This window comes from Myxine glutinosa, chromosome 7 (genome assembly GCF_964187855.1).
Source record: "Myxine glutinosa chromosome 7, kmMyxGlut1.1, whole genome shotgun sequence".
Taxonomy (NCBI): Eukaryota; Metazoa; Chordata; class Myxini; order Myxiniformes; family Myxinidae; genus Myxine; species Myxine glutinosa.
The window spans coordinates 129,601,664-129,618,408 of record NC_136267.1 but is presented as its reverse complement, the minus strand read 5'-3'; the positions used below and the strand labels follow the sequence as shown (position 1 = coordinate 129,618,408).

Genomic DNA, 16,745 nt, shown 5'->3' with positions numbered 1-16,745 from the left:
AGAGAAAATTAGCTTTAGACCATGAATAAAATGAGCTACACTGCGAGCCTGAGACCATGGGGAAATAAATAAATAAATAAGGGTGAGAGAGGTTTTTATGGAGAATTGTTGTGCATCAGAAAGTCGGGCAACAACTGCTGGTTTGACTGGCAACACAAGGTAGAGCATTGGCGATGAACTCAAAAACGAAGAAATAAAGTCTACGATTCAAAATATCATTTATTTGTAATTGCAGGTGTAGAAAAACATTTTTCCAGGCAGAAACCCAAAATAAAAATTTTAGACTTTTCAGTGACCAGGAGCATATTCTACCCCCACAGAGCATATGGTCAGAGTTCTCCAGGGAGCCCAGAGTGGGGGAGCTTAAAGTCCAAGAAGCTCAGGGTTAAACAGGTTAAGACCCTTAAAACACACTAGATCATGGGCATCCTGCTAGTATTACATATGTACAGTAACCACAATCACCTTTTTAAATCAAATGATAAATATAGCATGTAATGATTTGAAAAATTCCGAGTATGTGTTGAGCACAAAAAATCCTCGGGTGTAAAAATCTGTTTTCAAGATAAAGAACTCCCAGCTATTTTTTATTGAAATTTACACAACCATTGCATCAATTGTATAAATTATTTAATTGCACAGTGCTTCAAACCTGTCAACAACTAAAACTAATCAGGTATTCAGGGTAAGCTTGATCATCCCGGAAGATTACAAATATGATCGGGTTACTGACATCATTCACCAAACTGTCGTACAGCTCATTCTGTCCCTTCTTAGGTGGTGGAGCTTTCATTTGACTGTTTCCATTGCAAAAATCTCCAGTAGCCACACGTGCCTGGATTATGTGCTGCTGCCCGTTAGAATCAGGAGGGGAATACGTTTTTTGGGCAGAATAGGCAGAGTTCACTGCAAAGTATGTCCCCATTCCATGTGCAGTTGCTGCAAGAGAAAGACACAATCTTGTTGAGTAAAAAACTGTCTTCCAAAGGAATAAGTTTGTCTTCTTCTTTGGGTTTGCCTGTTTGGTGTTCCATCTAAGCACCATTTCATCATATATAAAATAAATTATAAACATAAATAAACAATTAACAAAAGTCATCAATTTGTGATCCCATACACCTGTATTATCAATTTCATATTTTTTATACTATCTGATCTGATCTGACGTGTCAGTTACAGAGCACTGATTCTGCGGAAGCAGCTTCTTGGCCTGGGGTCATGCTGGGTGGTTTCCCAGTAATCGTTTGGGCAGGAGTTTGGAATTTGTCTCAGAGTGCCAGCGATAGCTCGCCTTCTCTTTGAAGGACACCATGAGATCTTTAACATCCACCAACTGATGCCATCGCATCTGACATCAAATCCTTCCTTTTCTCCAATGGCTTGATCTCAGATCATCAATTTGGATTCAGACCAGATCATTCTACTCTGGACATGCTGCTTCTGCTGTCTCAACAATGGATGGAGGTCCTCAATGTCTAACAGAAAATTAGAGCTATCTTCCTTGACGTATCACGTGCCATCGATACGGTCTGGCACCCCGCCCTGCTTACCAAACTCTCCTCCTATGGTATCCATTGAAACCTCCACGCATGGCTTGCGGACTTCCTCTCTGGTCGCAGTCAACATGTGACCCTGAATGGATTTCTCTCATCTCCCCTTCCTGTTCAGGCTGGAGTTCCTCAAAGCAGTGTTCTGGGCCCTGTGCTTTTTCTGGTCTTCATCAATGATCTCCCTGACTCTCTGGGAAATCCTCTCTATCTCTTTGCTGATGACCCCACTCTCTGCCACTCCATTCCTCATCCCTCAGATCGGCAGTCTGCAGCCTCCTCACTCTCTGCAGACCTGGACAAAATCACGGACTGGTCAAACAAGTGGAACATGTCTTTCAATCCTGATACATCTCACATGCTCACGAAATCTCTCTGAAAAGACCGACTGGACAACCCTCCCATCTACTTTCTCAACAATCCTCTCCAAGAAGTTCTGTCACTCAAGCTTTTGGGTCTCATTATCTGCCATTATCTTTCCTGGGAAAACCACATTTCCAAGCTGGCCTCCAAAGCCAGTCGCCAACTGGGCATCCTCCGTCGTGCGAAGTCCTTCCTTGGCACACCTGAGCTCCTCACCACATACAAGGCTTTCATCCACAGCTCAATGGAATACTGATCCCCCCTCTGGGCTGGTGCTCCTGCCTCACACCTAGCTCGGCTTCACGCTGTTGAAACCAAAGCTTTCAGAATCATTGGAATCTCCCATGATGAAGCCAACTCCGAGGGCCTTTCCCTCACTTACCGCAGGCAGGTTGGTGGTATTTCTGTCTTCTACCGACTCCTCTCCGGCCTTGCTCCCCCAGCTCTCTCTGTGCTCTGTCCCCCAAATATTCCTGCAGGTCGCACAATATCTGCCAGCAACCCTCTTATGGTTAAACTGCCAAAATCAAGATTCTCTGCTCACCTTCACTCTTTCATTCCTCTTTTCTCCTGCCTCTCGAACAAACTCCCTCACTCTCTTCAATCCCACTCCTCCATCCAGGTCTTTAAAACAGCCGTTCACCACCATCTCTTATGTTCCCCCATCCAAAACCTTGATCTTTTCTACCCCCATGAATTCACTCCAGATCCACTTTTTTGAAATACCAACTTCTTTCCTGGAAATCCGAGCAGTGTCCATGTTTTATACCTCTCCCAAACCCTCTCCCCTTCCAATGCCTCCTGCCCCCCAAGCCCTCTCCCTCGCACAGATCTCCTGATGTCCCTGTTCTTGACTGTTGTACTTGTGTGCTTCCCTCCCTCTCCCCATCTTGTCTCCCGCTCCCTTATTTTATGTTTTATTTGTCCGTTTGTTTTTTTGCGATTAATGTTAGCTCTTACACGGGTCTCGAACTTGTATAAATAAAATTTAAAAAAAATACTGTACAACCAAAGATGTTGTGAGTGCACATGATTCCAAAAATATCTAGCTGTAAGGAAAATATGGATAGCCAAGGGAAAACTGACCAACATAAGGAAAGTGGTATGGCCTAACCACTTCAAGCGTCATTTGCAGTGCCCATTTTGAAGGTAACTCGTACGACATCGGCCTGTATTCCCAGTTTGAAATTAGCAAATTGAAACTATTAAAAGCCAATGCGATCCCATGCGTGTATGTCCAAACATTATATGGAGTGTTACAGGGGTGGGGGTGTAAGTAGAGGAAAAATGTTGTTCCTGGACCACCCCTATTTCTCCATTCACTTACATGTAAATTTCCCTCTCACCCTCACTTTTCTTCATTTCCCCTTAACACCTCTAGTCCTTCCCCCCTTGGCCTTATGAACCTTTCACTCTTACTATCAATGATCATTGTTGTCTAGTAGACCACTCAAACAACGATCCTACAAATATTTGTTTATGCGTAGGAAATAATTTAATTCTCTTACCACTACCATCACCGTCTAATATATTAACAAAAAATATGTTTGTTTGGTTCTTTATCAAGATATTTTAACTGAGCTAAGATAAAATGATAAACCTCCCTCAATGTTCTTGTTTGAGCACCTCCAGTGCCACATACCATTTTTAAATTAAAGTATATATTTTCCTGACGACCATCAAAGTTTTCCATCCACTCAAAAATATTTCCATCTTTTTTACCCAACTCACCAGTATTTAAATTAATTCTCTTATTTGTTTTGTGAACTTTTTTACCAGTTGCCTTTTCAATTATACCTATTTGATATTTTTCACATTCGTTATGTTTTCCATTTATATACCAAGGTTGATTACACCTCCACTCTTTAGTCTTGTTGATACTTGGTTCTATCATTTATATAATAGTAAAAAAGGCGGCGGTAGCCCGTTAAAATCCCTAACCCCCCTTTTAAACTTATCACTTATATATATTTTAACACTTATAACCATAAGGGAGACTATCAATTCCATTTTCTAAAATAAACCTCTTATCATCAAAAGCCCCCAATGCTTTCTTATTCACTTCTTCTGAATATAATTGATGTTTATAACTTCTTATTGAATTAATCTTTCTAAACTCTTCTTTCTTTGTTGTTAAACAGTTATAATAATCCTTAAAGTTTATTGTTTCTTTCATAACATTTTTTCTTTACACCTTTCAACTTTTTATCAGTCTTTTCAACATTATTCACAATGTATTTATAAGCATAAGCCTTTGACCTCAATCCCACAAATTTACTCATAACACTTCCTCCTAATTCATCCTTGAACTTTCCAATCACCTTTTTATTTTTAGAAGAGAACAACTCACCCTCTGGACTATAATTACTAGTATCATAGATATTAATGTCCTCTTTCATGTCTGAATAAACATCATCAGTATTAATTTTCAAAATAAAACTATCTGTATCCATATAAAGTAGATTAACATCATTTTGATATTTCTTCCTCAAGTTATTGTAAAAGTAATCATACATTAATGACTTTGATAAATCAAGAATTGATGTTCCAATATAAATAGGTTTGTCCATTTTTAATACACTCTTTGACCAAATGGATCGCACAAAAGTTCTCAGTAAAGACCTCAGCTCTTAAAAAAACTCGGTCTGTTAATTAATTTTGATGCTCGTTCCCAAGATGTTGCGAGTCTGATATTTTGTCTTTTCCTCACATTCTCCATGGTCTTACCAAAGACCACATTATTCATCAATTTATAAAAGTCTTTCTCAAAATCTGTTTTTGACTCTGTTCTTCTTTGCGTATTAAAATCAATGTACTCCTTTAACCAATGACTTTGATTGAACTTTAGGACCCTATGGATCTTCTCTACTCTTAGACCTTTTGATAAATATTGTCGCAAATTTCTTTGGTGTAGAACATAATTTTTCTTGTCATATAATGTAGTAAGTAATTTTTCTGTTGATTCACCTAAATCAAACGATCGTTGATAATCACTCAACCATTCTTTCTTTGGACTTTCTTTCTGACAAGCCAATGGAAGATCTTTATGTTTATTATGAAGTTCTTCGGGATATTTAAAATCGACCTCAAAATAATAACCAACCTTTGAATCATCCAATTCTTTTTGTGTAGAGATACATACATCTTGTAAAACCTTTTTGTAGTCTTTTTCCTTTACCCATCTAAGTTTTCCATAAGGAAGAGCCTGAGACATTGCCCAGCCATACAGGTTGTTCGCATCATAGTACATCAAGTAAGAACTCTCTTTCGTTGAATCATAATTTGGAAGATATTTGTTATTTGCTTTTGCGTATCTGCTCGAGCAGACTTGTGAAATTCCTCCTCTTTTAGCCTTTTCAATCATCAAAAGCATGTCAACATCGGTTATCAAATCCAAATCTTGCTTTGTCATTTTCAACATCGCGCTCCAGGCCAATCCAGGCGCTGTGTAATAGTGAACAGGATCCAATCCATATCCAGCACGACAAACAGATCTAAAAACCTCAAACACATCGGCCAATAAAAGCACATCAGTTTTGAGATACAAATCATGATACTCACCAAGATTCTTGATGTTATATTTTTCCCAAACATTTTGTGCGTGCACATAATCTTTATCAGATATATGACTATTATTTAATTTATTATAGAAATTTTCTTTTGAAGGAAGTTGTGTTTCATTGAATCTCTCAAATGAGTCCATATAATCATAGGGGTAAATTCCCTTTTGTGGAAGTAAATCTTTATCTGAAAAATACTCGGAAAGACATGGGAACTCTTTTAGATTTTGAACCAAGTTAGCCAATGGACTTGCCATGAATTTAAATGTATCAAGAAATCTGATCTGAGTTATAGGAGATGTATGAATTGTTTTTGTGAATGAAATGTATTTCTGATCCATGTTAGGAATTGCTGAAATGTCTCCAGAAATGTCTCCTGACGTTTTAAATCCCCACCCTCCCCCAAAAAAAAAAAACCAAAAACATTTATTTTTCCTTTCTCCACGTGTGCTGTTGTCTCATCCTGTACTTCTGTCCAGGTGTGCTGTTCGCCCCGCACCCATTATCTCCTTGCCATCCACCTTTTGCTCTGTTCACGTGACTCGTGGTGGTCCCTCTCGGCCCTCCCACCGTCGGAATTTTGTGCATTTAAGATTGTTCACGGTTCTGTTTAAATATTATTTAAATATGTTTAAACTTTCCCCTTCAGTGTTTTATTCAGTGGTATATTACAACACGGTTTTTCTTCATATTTAAAAGGCTTCTTTCAATTTCCTCTCCAACTCATTCCACTTCAAAAAAAAAAAATTCAATCCCTTATAACTCTAAATCACTGCATGCTTTAAATTCACATTCTTTCCATCCTTCCTCCATCGTTCTTAATCGGATTGCTAACTTGAAAATCACAATAAACCCAATTTGTTATCAATGTTCGTCATTCATTAATCATCCACTTTCTAAACTCCCCTCTTGCCCCTCCCCTCCAAATCCCCCACTTGCCACGACACTCCTAAACTCCCCCTTCCCCCTCCACTCCTAAACTCCCCCCTCACTCCTCTCCTTCAAAACTCCCCCACAACCCCTCCCATTCAAATCTCCTCCCATACCATTCCTCTCCAATTCTCCCTCCCCCCTCCTCCTCCTCAAAGCTGCCTCCTCCCCACTTCGTCTCCCTTCTATCTCATACCTCAACCTCCCCCAACCTTCTACTTTCCTCTGTCCCCCCTCAAACAACCCCTCACTGTGCCTCATCCCTTCACCATCAAACCTTTCGTTCTCCTCGTCCTTCCTTTTCTTGTAACTCTTCTGTAATCTCTGACACACTATCAACTGCTCTCCCTACCTCCCCCCCTCATCCTTCATCTTACCCGACATCTCCCCTCCCCTGTCCTGTACCCGATGCTCCCCCTCTCTCTTCATTAACGGTATGGACCTCAAACATCCGGGGCCTTCGCTCAAACCTGACTGATCTCTCCATACAGGTTGCTTCTGACAATCCAGACTTGATCTGCTGAACAGAAACTTTCCTCCTTCAAGATGTCTCTGATTCCTTAATATCTCTTCCTGGTTACTCCCTCCTCCGGTATGATAGACCTGAGCCTCGTCCTGGTGGTGGGGTGGCTATCGTTATCAAAAACTATCTTCCTCACTCTCCTTGCACTGCCCTCTCTCCACCTCACCCCCAGGAGTACCTCTGGCTACGGCTTCCTCTCCACTCCCACCTTTTGTTCATATGTGTTCTGTACCGTCCTCCAAACAGTGATGACTCCATTTACATTTCACTGTCTGACAACATGGACCAACTTCTATCCACTCAACCCAACTCTCTCTTCCTCATATGTGGCGACTTCAACTGTCATCATGCCAGCTGGCTGGGTGTGGGTTCATCTCTCACCAGCCATGGCACCTCAGCAAAGGACTTCTGCGACTCACTGGGATTGACACAATCTGTCAATTTCCCGACCCGGATCTCAGCCAATGGTGTATCTTCTCTTCTAGACTTGGTTATGACAAACTTCCCTGCAAATGTCTGCTGCTCTTCTTCTGCCCCAATCTGGTCTTCTGAGCATGTGCTTGTTAAAGTGGACATCTCTCTGGCCATTCTCAGAGAGTCTCCTCAGCGTCGCCGAGTCTGGCATTTCACTCAGGCCGACTGGCATGGTCTTCAAGCAGCCATCAATCATCTGGACTGGTCTCCCATCTCCACTGCCTCTGACATCAATTCTTCCTGGGAATTCTTCCAAAGCAAACTGCTCTCTCTCATGCGCAGATTTATCCCATCTCGTCTTCAGTCGTCTTACCCTTCCTCCCGTCCATGGTACACTGAATCTTGTGGTGAGGCAGTTGCCGTGAAACAACTTGCCTTTGCCTCTTGGAAGGCTAATCCAACTGAAGGCAATCTCAGTTCCTTCCACCAAGCTCGGAACAAGTGTGTGTCTACCCTCAGGAGTGCCAGGAAGCACTATCTCTCCACACTCAAGAATGAACTCTCAAACCTGTCTCCTTCCTCCAAATCCTGGTGGCGTCTGGTCAAATCCGTTTCTGGTGTTTGTTCCCCCTCCATCCCCTCCCTTACCTCAAATGGCTACACAGTTGACACCGCACGTGACAAAGCCGAATGCCTCAACTCTGTGTTTGCCTCAAAATCTTGTGTCCCAAACCCATCTCTCTCTGTTCCCACTTTACCCAGTCGAACCCAACTGCTCCTGGACTCTGTGTCCTTCTCTCCTGACAAGGTGGAGGTGTTTTTGTCAAACCTCGACTGATTCTGCAACTGGACCAGACGGCATCAGCCCACGGGTCCTAAAATCCTGCTCTGCCGCTCTATCTCACCCTCTCTCTGTTCTTTTCACCCTCATTTTTGCTCAAGGTCATCTGCCAGCATCCTGGAAATCAGCAAACATTACTGCTTTACACAAAAAGGTGCAAAAACAGATCCTTGCAACTACAGATCAATCAGCCTGCTCCCAATTATCAGCAAAGTCATGGAATCCATCATTGCTTTGGATATCAAATCCTTCCTCTTCTCCAATGGCTTGATCTCCGATCATCAATTTGGATTCAGACCAGGTCATTCTACTCTGGACATGCTGCTTCTGCTGTTTCAACAATGGATGGAGGTCCTCAATGCCAAACAGGAAATCAGAGTCGTCTCCCTTGACATATCACGTGCCTTCGATACGGTCTGGCACCCAGCTCTGCTCACCAAACTCTCCTCCTATGGTATCCATGGAAATCTCCATGCATGGCTTGCGGACTTCCTCTCTGGTCGTAGACAACGTGTGGCCCTGAATGGATTTCTCTCATCTCCCCTTCCTGTTCAGGCTGGTGTTCCCCAAGGCAGTGTTCTGGGCCCTGTGCTTTTTCTGGTCTTTATCAATGATCTCTCCGACTCTCTGGAAAATCCTCTCTATCTCTTTGCTCATGACTCCACTCTCTGCCACTCCATTCCTCTTCCCTCAGATCGGCAGTCTGCAGCCTCCTCACTCTCTGAAGACCTGGACAAAATCACAGACTGGTCAAATAAGTGGAACATGTCTTTCAATCCTGACAAAGGTCACACTCTTACTATGTCTCTCTGAAAAGATCGACTGGACAACCCTCCCATCTACTTTCTCAACAATCCTCTCCAAGAAGTTCTGTCGCTCAAGCTTTTGGGTCTCACTATCTGCCATGATCTTTCTTGGGAAAACCACATTTCCAAGCTGGCCTCCAAAGCCAATCGCCGACTGGGCATCCTCCGTTGTGCGAAGTCCTTCCTCGGCACACCTGAGCTCCTCACCACATACAAGGCTTTCATCCGCAGCTCAATGGAATACTGTTCTCCCCTATGGGCCGGTGCTCCTGCCTCACACCTAGCTCGGCTTCACGCTGTTGAAACCAAAGCTTTCAGAATCATTGGAATCTCCCGTGATGAAGCTATCTCCGAGGGCCTTTCACTCACTCGCTGCAGACAGGTAGGTGGTCTTTCTGTCTTCTACCGACTCCTCTCTGGCCTTGCTCCCCCAGCCCTCTCTGTGCTTTGTCCCCCAAATATTCCTGCAGGTCGCACAAGATCTGCCAGCAACCCTCTGATGGTTAAACTGCCGAAATCTCGGCTCTGCTCACCTTCACGCTTTCATTCCTCTTTTCTCCCGCCTCTGGAACAAACTCCCACACTCCCTTCAATCCCACTCCTCCCTCCAAGTCTTTAAAACAGCTGTTCACCACCATCTCTTATCTTTCCCCATCCAAAACCTTGATCTTTTCTACACCCACTAATTCACCCCAGATCCACCTTGTTTGAAATTCCAACTTCTCTCCTGGAAGTCCCAGCAGTGTCCATATGTTTTATACCTCTCCCACCCCCCCCCCTTCCCATGCCTCCCCCCCCCCAAAGCCCTCTCCCTCCCACAGATCTCTCGATGTCCCTGCTGTCAGGTGTTACGTTTGTGTTCCTCCCCCTCTCGCCCCATCTTGTCTACCGCTCCCCATGTTATATGTTTTATGTGTCGGTTTATCTTTCTGTGTGATTAATGTTAGCTCTTTCACAAGCCTCGATCTTGTATCCAAAAAAAAAAAAGAAAAAAAAAAAAAAAGATGTCTTTGAAAGTTCATTAATAAATAGATGAGTATCATAATGAGCGTTGTTATGAAGAAAGACAGGAATGAAAGAGGGGAGTTTATAATTAATATTACAACTTTGATGAGCCGGACCTCTATATTTACCAGTGAGATGACAATGGTCTCTAACCTTTAGACCTTTACCAATTTTCTCCTCACAAATATGACAGACATTGTTTTTTATAAATTCCCTTTTTTCTTTACTTGTTAAGGACATTGGTTTATTGGTTTCTCTCATTATCTTGGTTAATCGAACACAGTCTTTTTCTAGTCGTTTCACAAACTCCTCTGGGGTATTTGAGCCTCTATACATCTCTAACTTGTTATATTTATCACCAACGGATGATTTGATATAATAACAAAAACCACAAGGAGTATGTTTTTGATATTTATTTGTGTATGATTCTTTTGGATCTGGAGAAGCAGTATCAATTTTTTCTAAAATACTTTCAAAATCAGCATATATAACAAATGGATGTTTTATTGTTTTCTTTTCATCTTTGAATGAGATCTTTGAGCCTTCTTTAGGCATATTGATTACCATTGATTTATGTTCACCACAATAATTTGAATGTTTATCTAATCTTTCTTGTGTATGGAAGAAGTTAAGACAACGCAAACAAATATATATTTTATTTGTTCTTTTACATACTTGTGGTTTTATTAATTTTGTAATATCTTTGATGTATGTATAATGTGAATTTTCGTCTGAATTAAAATATAGAAGATTAATATGAGTTTGATCTTTTTAATAATTTTCAGAAAGTTTTAAAACCAGAACGTTGTTTGTTTCTGTTAGACCATAAACATTAACTGATAAATTATTCATCTTTTCAAATTTAGGAATATCATTTAATGTCATTGGAAAATTTAGATCCTTTGTATTCAACGTATTCTCATATTGTTTTATAATGAGATACTCTTTCATCATGACTATCTTGTAGATGTGTTAGAATAGACCAGAGAAAACATTTATTGTCTTTATTTTTGATATTGATAACTGCTTTTCTATTTTTGATAACACTGGGTAAATCAATGTAAGAAGAAGCTTTTGGAGGATCTGATTTAAGAATATGAATGTCAATGAAAATAATTTTTCCTATATTGAATCCACTTCCTACGATTGAATTATCCACATCTTGCTCTTGTTTAATAAGTTCATCATAGACTCCCGTTGTTTTAAAATCTTGATATGAAGACATAAAGTGTGGCTCAGTTCTCATGTATGGTGTATCTATAACTCCTCCATCTTTTGACATATCTAATTTTACTCCCATATAAAATTTAAGTGGTTTCATTTATTTTAGTGTTTTTTCAATCAACGTTTGAACAGCAGGTTTAACTATTTCTACAGCATCAACTATAGACTCTGGTTCGGGAGGTTTGAAGTTAAAGAGTCTTATTTTAATATGTCCTTTGAAAGCGCCATCAGAGTTTTTAGTTGTGATAAAATTTGATAAATGTAGATTTGTTTTAAGATGTATTTCGAAGCCTTTCTTGAGGATATTTTATTACAGACAGAACAGTGTTTTGTTTCCTTCTGAATAGGAGCTAGTAGGTGAAGTAGATTAAATGTGTGTTTGTTAGTTTTAAGGTGTCTTTTGTATTGTTTATATTCTTGTTCACAAACGTCGCAATAAACCATATTTATATAGCAAAATTATACTTAAAGTAAAACACCTTTTTAGAGGCTTTTTTAAAGATGAAACTGTGCTTAAAGTAAAACACTTACAGAAGAAACTGCCTTTTTACAGGCTTTTTATATATTAAACTATACTTAAAGTAAAACACCTTTTTTGATAGGTATAGAAGAAACTATACTTAAAGTACTTTTTAATCACTAAACTCAACACTAAAATCATCATCATCACGATCACAAAATTTAACAATAAAATCATCATCAATAAAGCTACTCTCATAACTATCATTTGAACACACTGAATCACTATCACTCAATGAATCACTATCACCCAATGAAATAGTAAAATCTTCACTATCGTATTGACTCATATTTAATTAGCAGAAAAAACCTTTCCATCAATATCAATATACTTTCTTTCATTAACGGATTCAATCTCTACATTTTTAATATCAAAAGTTATCTTTAAATAATCTCTAACTATCATAGAACGAAATGACATTTCACCAGAAATATTAACATCATTCATTTTACTAAGATCTACACCCTTTGGATTATTAAAGTAAATACAAATTTCTCCACGAGTATTGTTGATGGTCTTATCATTCTTTTTCAAAGTATCGCGATCGATCACTTTTTCAAGCTTTGAATAAATTGCCAGGAGTAGAGGAGAAACTTTTGTTAGATTTACTTTAATGGATGTCTTTCCAGGTATAGTTAGAGCTCTTCCTTTAAATGAAATAGAGGGGCTCATGTTATTTTCCATAACTGGTTTTACCCAAAAATTTCCATATTTATCTTTGTTCAATTTAACATCTTTGACATATTTTTCTATATCTTCCACCAAAGTAGAGATTCATTGAAATTTATCTTTTGTGCTTTGAAACATTGTATTTATTAGCTAATAAACTTGCGTTTAGTTTAAGTAAAGTTTTACTGTATAAATATGATAAGTTCTGAAGGAGATTTAGAATTTCCAGACTCTCCATATGATAATTTAGAAATCTATCGCCGTTGTGATAGAATAGGGCTTAATAATGAGGGTTCATATAAACAATGTATTTTCTGTGATTTAATTTTAATTAATGATAATAAAAAATATTAAAAAATATATAACTCTTTTAAATTAGAACCAAAAATGAATTACTTCACAAGATTAATAAGAGAGATGAATGTTAAGCATTATGATGATAATACACCTTTTCTTACAAGGGAAGAGACTAAGCCAATGCGATCCCATGCGTGTATGTCCAAGCATTATATGGAGTGTTACAGGGGTGGGGGTGTATGTCCAAGCATTATACAGAGTGTTACACGGGTGGGGGTGTATGTCCAAGCATTATATGGAGTGTTACAGGGGTGAAGGTGTATGCCCAAGCATTAAACAGAGTGTTACTGGAGGTGGGGGTGTATCTCCAAGTATTAAACAGAGTGTCACTGGAGGTGGGGGTGTATCTCCAAGTATTAAACAGAGTGTTACTGGAGGTGGGGGTGTATGTCCAAGTATTAAACAGAGTGTTACTGGAGGTGGGGGTGTATGTCCAAGCATTATACAGAGTGTTACTGGAGGAGGGGGTGTATGTCCAAGTATTAAACAGAGTGTTACTGGAGGTGGGGGTGTATGTCCATTGTCCAAGTATTAAACAGAGTGTTACTGGAGGTGGGGGTGTATGTCTAAGTATTAAACAGAGTGTTACTGGAGGTGGGGGTGTATGTCCAAGTACTAAACAGAGTGTTACTGGAGGTGGGGGTGTATCTCCAAGCATTAAACAGAGTGTTACTGGAGGTGGGGGTGTATGTCCAAGAATTAAACAGAGTGTTACTGGAAGTGGGGGTGTATGTCCAAGAATTAAACAGAGTGTTACTGGAGGTGGGGGTGTATGTCCAAGTATTAAACAGAGTGTTACTGGAGGTGGGGGTATATGTCCAAGTATTAAACAGAGTGTTACTGGAGGTGGGGGTGTATACAACAACAACAACAACAACAACAACAGGCATTTTAAGGCCATTTTCCCTGCAAGAGCAGGGGTTAGCCTTGCGGTCCCCATGACAATCTTCTCCATTTTGCCCTATTTTCTGCATCTCCCCTTGTTAACCCCCTTGCCCGCATTTCTTCTTCGACCATCTTTAACCAAGTCTTCCTCGGTCTTCCCCGTCCTCGACTTCCTTCCACATTCATTTCCATCACTCTTCTCAACCAGTCACTTTCATCCTTCCTCAACACGTGACCAAACCATCTCAAACTGTTTCTCTTCACAGCATCCATCACAGGCTCTATTCCCATCATCTTTCACAATTCATCATTTGGCTTCCTCTCTCTCAACGATACTCCACACATCCACCAAACCATTCGCATTTCCACCCTTTCCAGCCTTCGTTGCTGCTTTACGTTCATTGCCCATGTCTCGCTCCCATAAATCATAACACTTCTCACACATGCAGCATACACCTTTCCCTTCAGCTTCAACGACACTCCCCTCCTCGTCAGCACGCCACTCAGTTCCCGAAACTTCTTCCATGCACATCTCACTCGAGCAACCGTTGCCGAGTCTGATCCACCTTCTCCATTCAGCATGTCTCCTAGGTAACAAAATGTTTTCACACCTTCCAGCTTCATGCCGTCTCCAAAATCCAACTCAACATTTCCTCCATCTGCAGCTCCCTCTGTGCACACCTTACACTTGAATGTAGCTGCCACACTGGTTAATGACCCTCTCAAACCACTACATTTTTGATGAACCCACTCAGCGCACATTGTACATTGAATTGCGTTCACTCCGACACCCTTCCTGCACATAGCACATGGCCACTTCCCAGTTCTTTCCACCTCACCACATGCTTTACCACTTGCCATCACCTTTGTTTTTCCGATATTCACCTTCACACCTTTCGTCTCCATACATTCCTTCCACTTGTTCATCTTGTCCTTCAGTCCATCCATACTTTCTGCACTCAACACCAGATCATCTGCATACAACAACTCCCACGATAAACCCTCCATTACGTTCTGAGCCAGTACCTCCATCACAGCTACAAATAGTAGTGGACTTCGTACCGACCCCTGATGCACTCCTACCTTCACCTCAAACTCACCACTGTTCCCGTCCTTCGTCCTTACAGCTGTGCGTGCTCTTTTGTACATTGCCATCACTACTCTGATCAACCATTCCTCCACTCCTAACTTCCTCAATGCCCATGTCACTACTTCACATGGAACCCTATCGAATGCTTTCCCCAGATCAACAAACCCAAGAAACAACTTCTTCCTCTTCTCCATGTACTTCTCCTGCAACTGCCTCAATAAAAAGCGTGTCTGTCGTTCCTCTTCCTGGCATGAATCCAAACTGCATTTTGTCAATCTTCACTTTCTTCCTTATCCTCCACTCCAACACCCTTTCCAATACCTTCATTCCATGCTCCAATAACTTTATCGCTCGATACGAGCCACAATCCAGAGGGTCACCTTTCCCCTTGTATAGAGGGACGAGGGTACTCAGTTCCCAATCCACTGGAATGCGGCCTTCTTTCACCACCAGATTGCAGATCTCTGTCATTCTCTTCACACCCCAATTTCCCGCTGCCTTCAACATATCTCCCACAACTCCCGTCGGCCCTCCCGCTTTTCTACCCTTCATTGCTTTTATCGCTTCCTCAACTTCCTTCTCGGTTATCTTCTCTGCCGGTCCTAAAACTGGGTTACTCTCTATGTTGCCATCCCATTCATTCTCTGCATTCAACCGTATTTCCATATATCTCTTCCATCTTCCTTTAATTCCATCTGGGTCCACAACGATTTGTCCCACTTCATCCTTCAAGCAACTCACCCCCATCACATCACACCTCTCTTTCGCTATCTGCTTTGCAATCCTGAATACCGCTCTCTGACCCTCTTCCAAATCCAAGCGTTCTCCGAACATTTTCCTGCATGCCTCCTGCGCCTTTGCTACCTCTTTCTTTGCAGCCTTCTTGGCTGCCTTATAACTTTCATGCTCTTCCTTTTCTGCCCCCGTACCCTTCGCCTTCTGCCACTCCTTGACTTCTTCCTCTTCTCGTCAATCTTCTTTCCAACTTCATCATCCCACCACCATATTTCCGAGTGCCTTGGTGGTCCTTTTGTCCATCCACATTCCTCACCAACGGCTCCCAACAGACTATCTTTCATTGACATCCAACCACTTTCAAGCTCAACCACATCATCCTCGACCATATTCAGCCTTTCTTTTAATGCCTCCTTCACTGTCACCTCTTTCAACCTCCACACCTTCATTCTCGGTTGGTACTTCACCCGCCGAGCTCTCCTCGCACCTTTCAACCTTATGTCGCAGACAACCAAGTGGTGCTGTGAAACAGCCTCCTCCCCCGGGATCACCTTTGTGTCCCGGAGGTGCCCCCTATGTCGCCTATGCAACATCAGGTAGTCAACGGTTGTCATCGACCCACCTGACGTGTATGTAACAAGCTTATTATCCTCTTTCTGGAACTGAGTATTACAAATCAACAAATCAGCTCCATCAGTAAACTCCAAAATCCTTTCACCTTCTCCATTTCTCAAACCATATCCGTAACCCCCATGAACTCCCTCAAAACCGTCCATACTCCTTCCCACATGTCCATTTAGGTTTCCTCCTACCACAACAACTTCCTCATCTTTCACATTTTCCATCAGCTTCTCCATTGCACACCAGAACATGTCCTTCTCTTCATCGCTCCGACCAACCTGCGAAGCATATCCCGAGATGAGGTTCACCAAGAGCTTTCCAATCATCATTTTCACCATCATCAACCTTTCACTCACTCTTGTCACACTCACCACACTGTCTACAAACTCCTCAGAAAAAAGGACACCAACACCATTCACACCTTCTGGGCACCCTTGCCACACAAACTTGTATTTCTGTCCCTGCCTACCCTTCACCATTCTCACACCACTTCCCTTCCATCTCGTCTCCTGCACACAACATATGTCCACTCTTCTTCTGGCCAATACTTCCACCACTTCTCCTGATCTCCCTGTCATTGTCCCGACATTCCATGTCCCAAACCTCAGAAACCGATCTCCACGTCGGGCTGTACCCTGCCCATATGTAGTTGTAA

At 41.3% G+C, this 16,745-nt stretch overlaps 1 protein-coding gene across 1 annotated transcript in view; it reads right to left on the bottom strand.

Annotated features, from left to right (window-relative positions):
• Nucleotides 1-201: 201 nt before the first annotated feature.
• Nucleotides 202-16,745, bottom strand: part of LOC137431653 (protein mono-ADP-ribosyltransferase PARP14) — a 114,749-nt gene continuing 98,205 nt past the window's right edge. Inside the window, exon 27 of the mRNA XM_078782294.1 lies at nucleotides 202-939. Within this exon, the coding sequence (XP_078638420.1) occupies nucleotides 656-939 (284 nt within the window). The 3' untranslated portion in view covers nucleotides 202-655. The remainder of the gene's footprint in view (nucleotides 940-16,745) is intronic.